The 18,236-nt window shown below is 40.6% G+C and overlaps 1 protein-coding gene across 1 annotated transcript; it reads left to right on the top strand.

The window, feature by feature from the left end:
* Positions 1–16,004: 16,004 nt before the first annotated feature.
* LOC140829711 (coumaroyl-CoA:anthocyanidin 3-O-glucoside-6''-O-coumaroyltransferase 2-like) lies at positions 16,005–17,643 on the top strand. The gene has a single exon (XM_073193016.1). The coding sequence runs from the start codon at positions 16,106–16,108 to the stop codon at positions 17,498–17,500; it is 1,395 nt and encodes a 464-aa protein (XP_073049117.1). The 5' UTR covers positions 16,005–16,105; the 3' UTR covers positions 17,501–17,643.
* Positions 17,644–18,236: the final 593 nt, after the last annotated feature.

Genomic DNA, 18,236 nt, shown 5'->3' with positions numbered 1-18,236 from the left:
AAAAACTTAAAATTATTAAAAGGAAATGCATTCACTGACTTTTTAAATAAGTTAGAGACACTTAAAATAAATAAATAAAATTTGGTATGATAATCGTTTGACTCGTGGAATGAGATAGTTAATGATGCATGATACAAAAATATATGAATGATATAATAATCTATAATTCTAATATTTTATAGAATTTAAGTCAAACGTAAAATATAACACAAATATGTGTTATTAGTATACACTCCACTTTGCTTAGTTGTCACTTAGTTGCTTAATTGTCACTTAGTTAGTCTGTTAGTCTTACTGTCAGTAGTTAGGAATGTTAATGACGGTTATATAAATACTTGTACAGCAACATCTTGAACTCATTCTTTTTGATGAAATAATATCATCGGCTTCTCACATATTGTTGAGAGCCAATTCTCTCGAGTGTATATGTGCACTCTAACATGGTATCAGAGCAAATTTCTTCCGCAAATTGATTCATCTACGGTGCAGCGGTCGCCTTCTTCTGCAATTTGTCGGTGAATTTCGTTTTCTACTGATGCGAGAATGACAAATACTTCAAATTTTAGCTTCAACGATCCTCTTTATTTGCATCCCTCTGATGCGCCAGGTATTTCTCTCGTGCTTGATCCATTAATTGGCACTGAGAATTATGGAGTCTGGCACCGTGCGATGAAGCTAGCTTTGCACGCGAAGAACAAAGTCGGATTTGTTACCGGCGACTGTAAACGACCTGCTGCAGACTCGTCGACTCTGTATCAATGGGAGAGATGTAACGTTGTAGTTCTCTCTTGGATTTTATCTTCTGTTTCCAAAGAAATTTATTACGGGCTGGTTTATTTGATCGATGCTTCAAGCGTTAGGGCAGATCTCAAAGAGCGGTTTGATAAAATTTGTGGTTCAAGGATTTATGCCCTTCACCGAGAAATTGTCCATTTTGCTCAAGGTTCTTCCACAATTTCTGTCTATTTCAGTAAACTCCGACAGCTGTGGGATGAATATGTCTCTTTGGTGATTTTACCGTCCTGTGCTTGTCCAACATCGACGGAATATGTTAAGCATGATCAACATCAACGCTTAATTCAGTTTCTTATGGGTATGAATGAGAGTTATGGTGCTATTCGCAGCCAGATACTTTTAATGGATCCACTTCCTTCGGTGAATCAAGCTTATTCACTTATTTTCCAAGAGGAAACTCATCGCAATGCTCTTGCTTCACATCCGATTTCTGATGCTCCAACCACAGCGTTCTATTCAAATTCCAAACGATTTGATAATATCAAGTGTGATAATTGCAATATAACAGGCCATACTATCAATCATTGTTTTCGTTTGATTGGTTATCCTCCCGGACATAAACTGCATAAAAAATTTCCTCAAGTAAAGAGCTCTAAATCAGCTCATCACACGTCTAAGGCTCCTGTTAGTAATTCTTCAGTTTCACAGGCACCTGCTACTGAATCTGGCTCAGTGACTTCTCCTGGTGTCATGTTTACACCTTCTCAGTATGACCAGATTTTGCGTTTGCTTGCGGCTTCACCTGCATCGAATGATGTTACAGCAAATTTGGCAGGTAATATCACTAGCTTGATGTCTATTTCTGAAGCTAATGATTGGATTCTGGACACTGGTGCGAATGCTCATATTACAGGAACTTCTAATGGTTTGCAAGATTCACAAACATGTCCTCTGCCTACTGGATCTGTTCGTCTACCAAATGGTATATCCACGCCCATTTTATCTCGTGGCTCAGTGCACTTATCCACCTCTTGCACTTTGTCAAATGTCCTTCATGTTCCTGATTTCAACTTTAACCTTTTATCCATATCCCAATTTACCAAAGACCATAACTGTTGTGTCACTTTCTATCCCACATTTTGTGTGTTTCAGGAACTCTTGACTGGGAAGATCACGGGGATTGGTAAACTCAAGCATGGATTATACTATCTTGTTAGAACACCTTCGGTCAGAATTAAATCAAACCAGTGTTTTTCTTCTTCCTGTTTTCGCAATAATGGGTTGTCTCCCTATTCACCAACTTGTAATGTTTCTGCTTGTGCTAACAATGATATTGATATATGGCATCAACGTTTTGGTCACATGTCTGTGTCAAGATTATTTTGTCTGCCTTTTATCAAACAAAAAAATCTTACCAAGCATTGTTCCATTTGTCCACTGTCAAAGCAAACACGAATTTCTTTTCCTATCAGTGATCGTGCTATATCTCCTCATATGTTTTATCTTATTCATATAGATATTTGGGGTCCATATCGAACACCAACTCACGATGGTGCGCGATTTTTCCTTACCATTGTCGATGATTTTTCTCGATGTACTTGGGTTTTCTTGATGCATTCTAAATCAGATACACTTCAAATCCTAAAACACTTCTTTGCTTTCGTGTCTACGCATTTCCAGAAAAAAATTCAGACCATTCGAACCGATAATGCATCTGATTTCTTTAACCATGAATGTAAAATGCTTTTCCAGTCCCTTGGGATTGTGCATCAAAGTTCATGTCCATATACACCTCAACAAAATGGGCTAGTCGAGCGTAAACACCGTCATATTCTCAATGTTGCACGAGCTCTTAAGTTTCAAAGTTCACTTCCTACTATATACTGGGGAGAATGTGTGCTTCATGCAGCTTTTTTGATCAATCGTACTCCCACTCCATAATTGTCGAATAAAACTCCTTTCGAAGTTTTATTCCACAAGATTCCTTCCTATACTCAACTTAAAGTCTTTGGATGTCTATGCTATGCTTCTAATCCCAAACCTCTTGATAAATTTGATGTCCGGGCTAAACCATATGTTTTTCTTGGTTTTCCTCCTCATCAAAAAGGTTTTAAATTACTTGATCTAACCACCAAACAATTTTTTGTGTCTCGTAACGTGGTTTTTCATGAAGACACCTTCCCATTTGCTTCTTGTCAACCAACTTTGTCCTTATTTCCTCAACCCCCATTATTTGATTTCGATGAGGACCACCTTCCATTGCTGAATAACTCTTCCCTAGCTTCTCCTTCCCAGTCCCAATCTGCAGCTGCTCCATCTTCAACTCAGATTGGTCCCTCTCGTCACTCCTCTAGGCAGCCTCGTCCCCCAATTTGGACCAGAGATTATGTTTGTTCTGCCACTTCTACTCCCTATCCTATCGCCCATTCCCTTACTTATGATCATCTCTCACCTACCTATCAATCCTTTCTTGCTTCTATATCTCAAGTATCTGAACCAAAGTCATTCAAAGAGGCCTCCTCTGATCCTAAATGGTGTGAGGCCATGAATGTGGAAATTGCGGCCTTAGAGGCCAATAATACTTGGATACTTGTACCACTTCCTCTGGATAAGAAAGCCATTGGTTGTCGTTGGGTCTATAAGATCAAACATAATTCGGATGGAAGTGTCAATAAGTATAAAGCCCGGCTAGTTGCTAAGGGCTATACTCAAGAATATGGTGTTGATTATCATGATACATTTTCCCCTATTGCTAAGATTGTCACGGTTCGGTGCTTGTTGTCCCTTGCCACTGCCCGAAACTGGCCACTTTTTCAAATGGATGTTTCCAATGCTTTCTTACAAGGTGACTTAAATGAAGAGATATATATGCATGTTCCTCCTGGTTATGCACGTTCTAAATCCAACAATGTTTGTAAGCTGCTGAAATCTTTATATGGCTTAAAACAAGCCTCTCGACAATGGAATGCTAAGTTTTGCTCTATTATTCTACAGCATGGTTTTGTTCAATCTGTCCATGATCACTCTTTGTTTGTGAAACGACATGATGTGCATATCACTATTCTCTTGGTTTATGTGGATGATATTGTTATCACCGGCAGTGATCTTTCTTCCATTTCTGCTTTGAAAGCTTATCTTCATAAGCATTTTGATATTCGAGATTTAGGCTTTTTGAAATATTTTTGGGAATCGAGATTGCTCGCTCTAAGCGTGGTTTATGTTTGAATCAACGTAAGTATGCTCTAGAACTAATTTCTGAGGCTGGTCTTTCTGGTTGCAAACCGTTAGCTACACCCATGGAGCAACACTTAAAGTTAACCACGGCCGAGTTTGATGCAACTTTTAAATCTGATTCCACTATACATGATCTGCCTTTGACAGACCCTTCGGTATATCAGAGGTTGATTGGTCGGCTTATCTACCTTACTCTTACCCGGCCTGATATTTGTTATGTGGTGCAGCATCTGAGTCAGTTTATGCAGGCTCCTAAGGCTTCTCATCTGCATGCTGTTCACCGTGTTCTTGCTTACATTAAAAAGTCTCCTGGTTCAGGCATTTTGTTCTCAGCATCTTGTGACTTGCAGCTGCATGCCTATTGCGATTCCGATTGGGCCTCTTGTCCAATGAGTCGCAAATCCATCACTGGTTACTTCATCTCCCTTGGCTCTTCTCCCATTTCATGGAAAACGAAGAAACAAAACACTGTCTCTCGCTCATCTGCCGAGGCCGAGTATCGCTCCATGGCTTCTGCGCTTGTGAAATCGTGTGGTTGAGTGGTGTTTTTTCTGATATGGGTTTACAGTTTGCTCATCCTACAGTTCTGCATTGTGACAATCAAGCTGCCCTTCACATCGCAGCTAATCCCTTGTTCCATGAACGGACGAAACATATTGATATTGATTGTCACTTTATCCGAGAGAAGATTCGAGCCAAGCTCATTACCACTTCTCATATTTCTACTCGTTGTCAACCTGCTGATATTTTTACAAAGGCGTTGACTGCAGAGCAGCATTGTTTTCTACTCTCCAAGCTTGGAATGTTCAACCTTCTTCAAGCTTGAGGGGGGATGTTATTAGTATACACTCCACTTTGCTTAATTGTCACTTAGTTGCTTAATTGTCACTTAGTTAGTCTGTTAGTCTTACTGTCAGTAGTTAGGAATGTTAATGACGGTTATATAAATACTTGTACAGTGATGCGATCCTGGTGAAATGGGTGAGCCGGGTCGGGAGCTCCACCGGATCTGCTATCAATATAATGATGGGAATAAGAGCAATGAGATATATCTCCGTAATATGGCTTCAGCTGTAACCTGCACACAATGAAAGGAACTCGTGAATGGGCGCCGGAGGGGTGTCCGGCGTGACCACTCCGATGCTTAAGTCAGCAGGGTACTCAAGCAATAAAACCAATGTAGCCAAGTGATGGCTGTGTGATTGGTGTGAATGAATGAATGAATCCATGTAAATGTAAAGAGAAAACCTGGTATTTATAATAGGAGAAGTAATAATGACCTCGATTTGCGTGTACACCTACCACTCATAGCATTTGATGTTGACTTCCTGTCAAGCCGCCCTATTTTCCCATCGTATTACGTCAATCAATAGGATTATGTCGGATGCGCTTCTCGAGACAAGATCTTATCTTCTGAACCACTTGAATACGACACTGTTATCGAGGTGCCCGGGTAGAATGCTTTATACAAGAGCCCGAGCCTAAGATTGCCCGGAGAGTAGAGCATGGGCTTTCACCTGCCCGGCTCCAGAAGAATTCATCTGCAGACTCACTCGAATTTGGGAATCCATTTGATATTCCGGGTCATCCATGACCCGGGCTCTTACAAGGGTATCATCACACATCCCTTAAATAGTCGGGCTAGAGTCATACTCGCTGTCCCGATCAGTCATGCTTGGATTCCCAAAGAGACAATCAATTTTGTTCTATAAAAGCATCGGGGGCTTCATGTCTCCCAGAAATGAGAAGAAATGCCGGAGTATCGTGTCTCATGGACTTGAGATAAGATGCCGGGGCCTCGTGCCTCCCAGTCTTTGCATAAGATGCCAGGACCTCATATCTTTCAGACTTAAGAATAGTCGAGGTGCGGAGCCCGAGCCAGGTTTGAGAACCCTGGGCTTATAAATATCCAAGGCGCGGAGCCTGGGCTTCATGAATGGTCGAGGTACGGAGCCCCGAGCCAGGGTACGGATCCCTGGACTTAATAGATAACCAGGGTGCGGAGCCCTGGCCTTCATAAATGGTCGAGGTACGGAGCCCCGAGCCAGGGTTCGGAACCCTGGACTTAATAGATAACCAGGGTGCGGAGCCCTGGCCTTTATAAATGGTCGAGGTACGGAGCCCCGAGCCAGGTTTGAGAACCCTGGACTTAATAGATAACAGGGTGCGGAGCCCTGACCTTCATAAATGGTCGAGGTACGGAGCCCCGAGCCAGGGTACGGATCCCTGGACTTAATAGATAACCAGGGTGCGGAGCCCTGGCCTTCATAAATGGTCGAGGTACGGAGCCCCGAGCCAGGGTACGGATCCCTGGACTTAATAGATAACCAGGGTGCGGAGCCCTGGCCTTCATAAATGGTCGAGGTACGGAGCCCCGAGCCAGGGTTCGGATCCCTGGACTTAATAGATAACCAGGGTGCGGAGCCCTGGCCTTCATAAATGGTCGAGGTACGAAGCCCCGAGCCAGGTTTGAGAACCCTGGGCTTATAAATAACCAAGGCGCGGAGCATGGGCCTTCATGAATGGTCGAGGTACGGAGCCCCGAGCCAGGGTACGGATCCCTGGACTTAATAGATAACCAGGGTGCGGAGCCCTGGCCTTCATAAATGGTCGAGGTACGAAGCCCCGAGCCAGGTTTGAGAACCCTGGGCTTATAAATAACCAAGGCGCGAAGCCTGGGCCTTCATGAATGGTCGAGGTACGGAGCCCCGAGCCAGGGTACGGATCCCTGGACTTAATAGATAACCAGGGTGCGGAGCCCTGGCCTTCATGAATGGTCGAGGTACGGAGCCCCGAGCCAGGGTACGGATCCCTGGACTTAATAGATAACCAGGGTGCGGAGCCCTGGCCTTCATCAATGGTCGAGGTACGGAGCCCCGAGCCAGGTTTGAGAACCTTGGGCTTATAAATAACCAAGGCGCGGAGCCTGGGCCTTCATGAATGGTCGAGGTACGGAGCTCCGAGCCAGGGTACGGATCCCTGGACTTAATAGATAACCAGGGTGCGGAGCCCTGGCCTTCATAAATGGTCGAGGTACGAAGCCCCGAGCCAGGTTTGAGAACCCTGGGCTTATAAATAACCAAGGCGCGAAGCCTGGGCCTTCATGAATGGTCGAGGTACGGAGTCCCGAGCCAGGGTACGGATCCCTGGACTTAATAGATAACCAGGGTGCGGAGCCCTGGCCTTCATAAATGGTCGAGGTACGGAGCCCCGAGCCAGGTTTGAGAACCCTGGGCTTATAAATATCCAAGGTGCGGATCCTTGGGCCGGGGAGCATGTCCCGAGACTTGGGAATAGTCGAGGTGCGGAGCCCCGAGCCAGGTTTGAGAACCCTGGGCTTATATATAACCAAGACGCGGAGCCTGGGCCTTCATGAATGGTCGAGGTACGGAGCCCCGAGCCAGGTTTGAGAACCCTAGGCTTATAAATATCCAAGGCGCGGAGCCTGGGCTTCATGAATGGTCGAGGTACGGAGCCCCGAGCCAGGGTACGGATCCCTGGACTTAATAGATAACCAGGGTGCGGAGCCCTGGCCTTCATAAATGGTCGAGGTACGGAGCCCCGAGCCAGGGTACGGATCCCTGGACTTAATAGATAACCAGGGTGCGGAGCCCTGGCCTTCATAAATGGTCGAGGTACGGAGCCCCGAGCCAGGGTTCGGATCCCTGGACTTAATAGATAACCAGGGTGCGGAGCCCTGGCCTTCATAAATGGTCGAGGTACGGAGCCCCGAGCCAGGGTACGGATCCCTGGACTTAATAGATAACCAGGGTGCGGAGCCCTGGCCTTCATAAATGGTCGAGGTACGGAGCCCCGAGCCAGGGTACGGATCCCTGGACTTAATAGATAACCAGGGTGCGGAGCCCTGGCCTTCATAAATGGTCGAGGTACGGAGCCCCGAGCCAGGGTTCGGATCCCTGGACTTAATAGATAACCAGGGTGCGGAGCCCTGGCCTTCATAAATGGTCGAGGTACGGAGCCCCGAGCCAGGTTTGAGAACCCTGGACTTAATAGATAACAGGGTGCGGAGCCCTGACCTTCATAAATGGTCGAGGTACGGAGCCCCGAGCCAGGGTACGGATCCCTGGACTTAATAGATAACCAGGGTGCGGAGCCCTGGCCTTCATAAATGGTCGAGGTACAGAGCTCCGAGCCAGGGTACGGATCCCTGGACTTAATAGATAACCAGGGTGCGGAGCCCTGGCCTTCATAAATGGTCGAGGTACGGAGCCCCGAGCCAGGGTTCGGATCCCTGGACTTAATAGATAACCAGGGTGCGGAGCCCTGGCCTTCATCAATGGTCGAGGTGCGAAGCCCCGAGCCAGGTTTGAGAACCCTGGGCTTATAAATAACCAAGGCGCGGAGCCTGGGCCTTCATGAATGGTCGAGGTACGGAGCTCCGAGCCAGGGTACGGATCCCTGGACTTAATAGATAACCAGGGTGCGGAGCCCTGGCCTTCATAAATGGTCGAGGTACGAAGCCCCGAGCCAGGTTTGAGAACCCTGGGCTTATAAATAACCAAGGCGCGAAGCCTGGGCCTTCATGAATGGTCGAGGTACGGTGCCCCGAGCCAGGGTACGGATCCCTGGACTTAATAGATAACCAGGGTGCGGAGCCCTGGCCTTCATAAATGGTCGAGGTACGGAGCCCCGAGCCAGGGTACGGATCCCTGGACTTAATAGATAACCTGGAAATACTGAATCCGAATTCATTTTCGGTAGAGTGAAATTCTCCAGTTGAGCTAGACTACAACTGTATGCTACTGAGTACATAGCAAATACTCTTCCACGTCAATCCGGAATAGCTGCTGAGCTTCGAGCTCATATAAAATCCACATATAAGATCTGAATGCCGAGCTGGTCGGACTTCTATGTTTGCCAAGGAGAGTTGGGCTTACTGTGGTGCCGAGCAAGGTCGGACTTGCTTCGAATGGAAACCATATCTACGTCTTGAGCTCAAGTTTCCCACAGACGGCGCCAATGATGCGATCCTGGTGAAATGGGTGAGCCGGGTCGGGAGCTCCACCGGATCTGCTATCAATATAATGATGGGAATAAGAGCAATGAGATATATCTCCGTAATATGGCTTCAGCTGTAACCTGCACACAATGAAAGGAACTCGTGAATGGGCGCCGGAGGGGTGTCCGGCGTGACCACTCCGATGCTTAAGTCAGCAGGGTACTCAAGCAATAAAACCAATGTAGCCAAGTGATGGCTGTGTGATTGGTGTGAATGAATGAATGAATCCATGTAAATGTAAAGAGAAAACCTGGTATTTATAATAGGAGAAGTAATAATGACCTCGATTTGCGTGTACACCTACCACTCATAGCATTTGATGTTGACTTCCTGTCAAGCCGCCCTATTTTCCCATCGTATTACGTCAATCAATAGGATTATGTCGGATGCGCTTCTCGAGACAAGATCTTATCTTCTGAACCACTTGAATACGACACTGTTATCGAGGTGCCCGGGTAGAATGCTTTATACAAGAGCCCGAGCCTAAGATTGCCCGGAGAGTAGAGCATGGGCTTTCACCTGCCCGGCTCCAGAAGAATTCATCTGCAGACTCACTCGAATTTAGGAATCCATTTGATATTCCGGGTCATCCATGACCCGGGCTCTTACAAAGGTATCATACAGCAACATCTTGAACTCATTCTTTTTGATGAAATAATATCATCGGCTTCTCACATATTGTTGAGAGCTAATTCTCTCGAGTGTATATGTGCACTCTAACAATATGCAATCAACCAATTTATGAGGTTGGCCAAGTGGAGATCATTTTTTTAGGCAAGGGAATGTTGAGATAAAATAAAAAATATCACCTTTTAAAAGTTTTTTTTATTATAAAATTTACGTGATTAAAAAATATAATAAATTGTAAAAATAACACTCCTTTAGAAATTTTCACTTAATCCCACTTCTTCAACCCAATTTTCCATTTTTAAATTCCCAAACCTCTAATAAAAAAATTTAATTTTTTCACGTGATTTTATTTTTTTTTCTTATTATTTTTTTAATTGATAGTAGAGTTTCAATTTCAGTAATATCCACTACTTGTGGGATTGTCGCGGACTTTGATTTGAAGATTTTTATTTTATGAATTTATATGGGATTTATGATATTTTACTTACGTTTCTCGTTTTGTAAAATTTAACATGAGATCTATGATCTTTGAAGAGCGACTTTTCTATTTAAACCACAACATTTTGATATAAAGAACTAAATTTAAAAAAAAAAAAAAACATTTGTTGACTAGACATTTTTATTTAACCACAACATTTTAATATAAAGAACTAAATTTGAAGAAAAATAGTTGACTAAGTTTGAAATTTTATAACATAGACTAAAATTACAAAAATATAAATTCGTAAGAACAAAAATTACTTTTTCATATATTATATTGTATCCTACTAGGGAATATTGTACTTTTACTCCTGTAATTGTTCAATTTTAGGTTTCAGTATTGTAATTTGTAAAAATTTGGTTTCATACAGTAATTTGATTTTTTTTTTGTCCTCTTTTATCTGAACCATTAAATCTATCAAATATGATTTATTTTATATGAATTAATTTATGCGTAACAAATGTTACGAGAATTAAAAATATATTTTTCAAATTAAAATTCACCCAATAAAAAAACAAAGAAAAATAAAGCAAAACAACATCAATAACTCAAATGAGGGGAAAGAGTTAGTTGTTGTCTTTTATTTTTGTTTATGTATATTTAATACGTGTAATATAAATTTTATTTTTGTCATGTGAACTACGAAATAGATTATCCATATTAAATAAACAATTTTAGGTGAATACTCATATTAAACACATAATACTAAAATTAAAATTCACCCAATCAAAAACAAAGAGAAAAATAAAGCAGCGCGACATCAATAATTCAAATGAGGGGAAAAATTTGTTATTTTCTTTATTTTTTGTTTATGTATATTCTAATACGTATAATATAAATTTTATTCTTGTTATATGCATTATGAAAGAGAATATCCATATTAAATAAATAATTTTAGGCGAGTATTCATATTAAACACATAATACTAATATTAAAATTCATCCAATAAAAAATAAAGATAAAAATAAAGTAACATGACATCAATAATTCTAATGAGAGGAAAAAAATTTGTTCTTTACTTTTATTTTTGTTTATATATATTTTAACACTTATAATATGAATTTTATTCTTGTCATGTGAACTTTGTAGGAAAATATCCATATTAAATAAATAATTTTAGATGAATTGATTGGTTTGAGACAATTTTAATTATAACGGTGCGTTTGATAGGGGTAATTAGATGGGTTTATTTTTTTAACCCACCTAATCACATGTTTGGTAAGACTGAATATTTAACCAACTCAATCCCTCTTATGAATGATTAGGTTATATTAGGTGTGATAAAATAATCATTCCTCACCCTCTAGGATTATTTATCTCACTCTTAATTCATCCTATTTTTTTAATTTTATCCTTCTTCTAAATCGAAACTCACCACCACTTCCCTACACCGACCGCCGGGCGACCGCCGCCGACCGTGCACACCTATGAGAGCACCGATGAAGTGTCACTCACTCATTAGATGTGATGAAATATAAAAAATTTGCGCTTCTAATGGGTGAGTGACACATCATCGTTGCTCACATAAATATAAACGATAGGTGTGTAGCATATCAAAACTATATATATATATATATATATATAGAGGGATGATACCCTGCACCCTTGGGTGCAGGGTATCCGTGGGCGACAGCTGAGCTGTCGCCCACGTGTGCATTTTTTTTTAAAAAAATTGTAACCGGAATTAGCGACGGTTTTGTTAGAAACCGTCGCTACATGACAATATTAAAAAATTATAACCGGACATAGCGACGGTTTGTTAAAAACCGTCGCTACATGTCTAATTTTTAAAAAAAATAACCGGATATAGCGACGGTGTTTTACAAACCGTCGCTAAATGTCTAATTTTTAAAAAAATAACCGGACATAGCGACGGTTTATTAAAAACCGTCGCTAAATGTCTACTGTTTAAAAAAAATAACCGGACATAGCACCGTCGCTAAATGGCTAATTTTTTAGACGAAACCCTTCCAACAAGAATTTGAAATCTCTACAATTTAGTGACCATGATTAAATATGTTGTTGGAAGTTGTTACCTTTGTTTAACTGAAAAATACATTATCAAGTTTTTCTCATTTTTTACATATTGGTAAATGTGTAAGACGTAAGACATGTTGGTATGTGATTTTTAATATTTAAGAATTGTGGAATTTGTTTTCGGCTATATCAGTAACAAAATTAGTAATTTTTCAGCAAATAAAAACTAGCATCCACATACATCTTTAAATCACACGATAAGCTTCATGTTAAACTTGAAGAGAAACACATGTATTTAAAAAAAAAACAGTTTATGGGATGCTATCATTAATAAAACTATCCATATTTTAGCATAAAGGAATGAATAGAAATTCCAACCAGGCACAATCACAACAGAAACAATGCAATACGAAATTCTTGGCTCAATAGAAATTTCGACATGACCTCCCCGTAAATAGGGCATACCGGAAAAATATAAAATAACCAAAACGACTAAATCAAAACAATCAACAAACATCCAATACGAAACAATGCCAACCAGGCACAATCGCAACAACGATCCTCCACAAACACAATATACAACTACTCGGGGCATACCCCGGTAATACGTAATCAAAAGTTAATACCGTACAAGCACCAGCACCAAAAACATAACTTCATACAGATTAATTTCAGTCATCAAAGCTCATTCCAGTTGTCCACATGTTTGTACTACCTGCAATTATGTACACGATGATTACAAAAAAATTATGAAATAAACAAAATTTAAATGCATAAAATAATTTATGTATTTGAGTTACCATGTATTGAGCCAAAATCTTCTTCATCTGAGTTCTCATCAGTGTTATCATTTTTTTACGGTTGACCTGATAAATGAACTTTGTCATCTGTAGTAATATTAAAGAAATTATTAACTTCTCAAAAAATTAATCAATACATACCCGTCTTTCAAATTTGGACAGTTACGTTTGTCATGTGACACGCCTCGACGCCCGCATCCACGACACTGTCTGTCCCTTGATGTTGACTTCTCCTTCGATGATTTTAGTCTCTTCCCACGTCCTTTTGTTCTAATTTCAGAAGGATCAATGATACCAATGGCTCCATCCAAGCTTCTCCTACTTTGAATTCCACTGCGTAATGTTCTATTAATATTCATCTCCTTCATTTTGCTATCAATAAAATCAAACTGCTCAGTCAAAAAGTTTGTCCCCTCATCACTGAAAGATGCAACATCAATTAAAGCTGAGGCTTTACAAGATAGCCTCATATGTCTAGACATCAAACACTTTTCTGGATCGTCAACCACATTTTGCTCAGCCATAGTGTAATGTACGCCAATCTTTGCATCTTTTGTCCACCGTTTGAGTATATACTGATCAGGTAAGTGGAAAACTTGGTTGATACGAAAAATGCTAACATATGCCTGCACGGAATACCCTCAAATTGAAATTTCATGCAACTACATGATATATCGTCTCTTTGTATGTCATGCGTAAGCAGCCTATGTTTGGCAGAAGAAGAACCTTGAAAATTAATGATATTGTAAACCACAAACTCAATTCCAATAGATGCTTGTTGCACATAATAACCATGACTCAGACTAATTTCATTTTGAAACTCCAACCATTTGTTTTTCGTGTATACATTCACCATTTGCAATTCCATTGGCCAGTTCGATTTAACCTTCGGCCGCTCGTTCAAATCAGTATGATCGGCAACTAACTCATTGTGTCTTTGGTGTCGAAGTGCTTTATTGAAACGAATTACGAAATCCATCAACGAGTTATTGCTACATACGTACTTCTTGAAAAATGAATGTGAACTTTCATACCTCTGGCTACTTGACATTCCAGCAGAAAATACATGGTTGAAATATGCCGGCACCCACTTATGTCGCAACTCATACATCAATGACAGCCAATCATTTTCTACCAAGTCAGCACAATTCATAACCTCTTCCCATGATCTCTCAAATTCAATAGAAGTCGTAGAATTACAATGACATTTTTTATGCTTTGATAGTGGTCACGAAAAGTCGTCGGGTTCAATTTATCTGGAAATTTGTTTAGAATGTGCCACAAACAATATCGATGAATTGTTTTAGGGAAAACTTCACCAATGGCTTTCGTCATAGCAGGATCCTGGTCAGTTATGATCAAGTTTGGTGCTCCTTTAGGCATGGCTTCTAGAAACTTATTAAGCAACCAAACAAAGGAATCAGTTTTCTCATCACTCAAAAATCCACAACCGAAAACAATGGTTTGATGATGATGATTAACTCCTACAAATGGTGCAAAAATCATCCCATATTTGTTGGTGTTATATGTTGTATCAAACACCACTACATCACCAAATGCAGTGTATGCCCTCCGTGACACAGGATCCGCCCAAAAACAACGAATAAATCTATTTTCTGAATCTGTCTCGTAATCAAAAAAGAAAGTTGAACTCTTGTCTTTCTCAGACAGAAAGAAATCAATCAATGTTTCGGTATCAATACCCTTGTGCTCATCCCTAAGCGTTTTCTCGTAGTTTCTTATATCTCTTTCCGTGCAACCTACATGTTCAGGTCCTCCAGACTCTATTTCAAACAATCGCATTTGTTGACAAGTAGGTACATTCGCTTCAGCAAACTGTTGAGTTAGTGCTTTCTTTGCTGCAGAAACAGTACGATGTGAGCGTAACAAATGCACCTTTGAAGGAGTTGATAGTGGATGATTATGACTTTCTACGAAGGTACTAACAACCCAACCTACACCAGTTTGTTCCTTCACAACTGAAATCTTTGACTTACATCCAGTTCTAATCTCACCACGAGCTCTTTCTTTTACTGGTTCATCACTTTTTGATTGTTTACTCCATCTTATTGCATTTGTATGTCCTTCTTTAAAGCATACAAATTTTTTCCAGATAACTTCATTTGTTTTCTTACTTTTTTTGCTATTGCTCATTCTCGCACTAAAACCAGATTCTCGTGCGTATTGGTTGTAGAACGAAAACGCCTCCTCTAAAGATTCGAATTTCATACCTAATTCTGGCTTTTGATTGTCTCTAACTTGGGGAATGTACGACAGTTCATCGCCGCCGTTTTCTTCCATTCTACAATATGAAATGAACAAAATTAATTTTGCTTAGATATTGAAATTCTACCGAAAAAGTGAGAAAGTTAGGAGCATTCACGCACAAATTCTACCGAAAGTGAGAAATTTTCGAACAACATCGAGTTACCTTGGGATTTGACGCGCACGAGATCTGGAAAAAAAATTAATTGTGTGTTGTGGGCGCTAGGTTTTGAGGCGCACGAGATTTGGGTGAAATAGTTTACTTTTCTGTGTGGGGCGCTAGGTTGGACGGGTTTTGTCTAAAAAATTAGACATTTTGCGACGGTTTGTAATAAACCGTCGCTATGTCCGTTTTTTTTAAAAAGTAGACATTTAGCGACGATTTTAAATAAACCGTCGCTATGTCCGGTTATTTTTTTTAGAAAGTAGACATTTAGCGACGGTTTGTAAAAACCGTCGCTATGTCCGGTTGAAAATTTGACATTTAGCGACGGTTTGTTAAAAACCGTTGCTATGTCCGATTACAACTTTTTAGTATTGTCATTTAGCGACGGTTTCTAACAAAACCGTCGCTAATTCCGGTTACAATTTTTTTAAAAATAAATGCACACTTGGGCGACAGCTCAGCTATCGCCCACGGATACCCTGCACCCAAGGGTGCAGGATATCATCCCTATATATATATATATATATATATTCATGTAAAGTTGTACGTGCCAATTAAGTCAATTATCTTTATATTTATTTTTCCAAAAAGCTGATTATATTATTTATTTATTTATTTGTATAAATTGAACATAATAATAATTAATAAAAAAAAGAATATTCCGTTACCAACTCCAACTCTCCAAGACAAAAAATAATTTATATACGACAGTATTGATCTTCAACGTACGTACTATAAAACGCAAGCCATGGCTGTACCAGGGAGGATTCCTCAGCCGAAACCGCGACACCCACAACATGGCCGGTTCCGCCACCGAAATCAGAGTGGTGGAACGCTCCGCCGTCTCTCCGCTGCCGCGGACGGTAGCCGCAACCTCTCTCCCTCTCACATTTCTCGACATTCCCTGGCTTCCTTTTTCCCCCGGCCAAACCCTCTTCTTCTTCAACATCCCCACCTCCACTTCCCACTTCATGCAAGCCATTCTCCCAAATCTCAAGCACTCTCTCTCCCTCACCCTCCACCACTTCTTCCCTCTCTCCGGGAGATTGGCGACGCCGCCGAATCCCGCCGTTCCACGTCTCGAGTACGGGTCGGACGACTCCATTTTCTTGACCATTGCTGAAGCTGTCTCCGGTGACTTCAAGAATCTGGGGGGCTACCACCCCAGAATGGCTCAAGACTTTCATAAACTTATGCCGTTGCTGCAGTCTTCAAGTAAATTTGGTTCGAAGCATGAATCTCTTTTAGCTATCCAAATCACTGTTTTCCCGCACCATGGGATCTGCATTGGATTCACTCTGCGCCATGTCGTTGCTGATGGGAGAACATTCAATAATTTCTTGAAGACATGGGCGGCGGCTTCATCTTCACCACTTACGAAAAATGGTGAAAGTTTAGGTCTTAATCAGCTTCTCGTGGCATCCCATGATAGATCATTGATTAAAGATCCAAATGGGCTGGAAGAAATCTTGTTGAAAGAGTGGAGGAGCATACAGATTCCACAGAATGCCAGCCTGTCAAAATTTCATCCGGACATGACAAGAGCCACCTTTGTGGTTTGTCCGAATGAAATGGAAAAGATCAAGAAATGGATATTGACCCGGTCGGAGCATCTATTCGGGTCGACCCAGTTGCTCCTATCTCCTTATGTCATCACGTGCGCATTTGTTTGGGTTTGTTGGATGAAAACACATTGGTCAAACAGCACTGAACACCATCCAAAAGAGAGCACACATTATTTCGGCTTCATCGCAGGTGGCATCACACGTCTTAATTACTCCGTTCCAAGCACTTATTCGGGCAACTGTGTCGGGTTCGGTCGATCCGAAGCCAGAAGGGATAACCTAATGGGGGAAAATGGCGTTCTCCATGCTGCCAAAGCAATAGGGAACACCATCAAAAGGCTGAATTCTGATTTGCTGGGTGGGGCAGAGAAGTGGATATCCGAATGGGAGGAGATGCGTGACTCGGAGCTCCATGTCATGGTGACCGGGTCACCCAAGATGGACCTTTACGGGTTGGATTTCGGTTGGGGAAGACCAATAAAAATCGAAGAGGTCTCGATTGATGAAACACGTTCGATTTCTCTATGTGAGAGCAGAGAGGTGTCTGGTGGAGTAGAGATTGGGGCTTGCCTTCCAAAACCCAAGCTGGAATTGTTTTGGACTTTGTTCAATCAAGGTCTAAAGTGAGATGTCAACACTCGTACTTGCTCCGATCCATCGTCGTCTCGCAGAGTTACGTACAATCATTGCATTTATATTTTCCATATTGTAAATTATTGTTGTCGGTATGTACGTTATATATCGTTGAGAGCCAAGTGTGCTTGTAAAATAAGGAATAGGCAATTTGTATATAATATTATCGTTTTTATTATTAGCACCGGCCATGCACATTGACAGATAACCAAGAAGACATCAAAGAATAATATATAGCTAATAATACAAAATATTCCACGTAAAATTATCGATAAAAATATGGAATTTATTTAAAAATATCATCGGTGCTTTCATAAGTGTGCACGGTAGGTGTGAAACATATAAAAACTATATATATATATATATATATATATATATATATATATAATTTTATTATTACTTTTTTAAAGAGAGTGAATGAGGTGGGCCAATCATTAATTACATGTCTTAATATTTTATATATATGTATATTATTTAATTTAATAATGTATTATAATAATTAAATAAATATTATGTGATTTTAAAAATATTAATAAAAACATATTATCATAAAAACATATTATTATTTATATAATAATTTAAATTTTGTAAATAATTTGAAATTAAATTTATGTAATGTAAAATAAGAATAAGATGAATGAGTGGACAGCGGGACCTACAAATAATAAATGTTAATGTTGAAATGAATGTTGTAGAATAGATGTGTTAATATGATATATATATGTGGCAT

This window comes from Primulina eburnea, chromosome 4, assembly GCF_022965805.1.
Source record: "Primulina eburnea isolate SZY01 chromosome 4, ASM2296580v1, whole genome shotgun sequence".
NCBI lineage: Eukaryota > Viridiplantae > Streptophyta > Magnoliopsida > Lamiales > Gesneriaceae > Primulina > Primulina eburnea.
This window is presented reverse-complemented; position numbering and strand designations above follow the sequence as displayed.

Excerpts from the sequence above, each read along its gene's own strand:
- LOC140829711 (XM_073193016.1), top strand. The coding sequence starts at position 16,106 with ATGGCCGGTTCCGCCACCGAAATCAGAGTGGTGGAACGCTCCGCCGTC.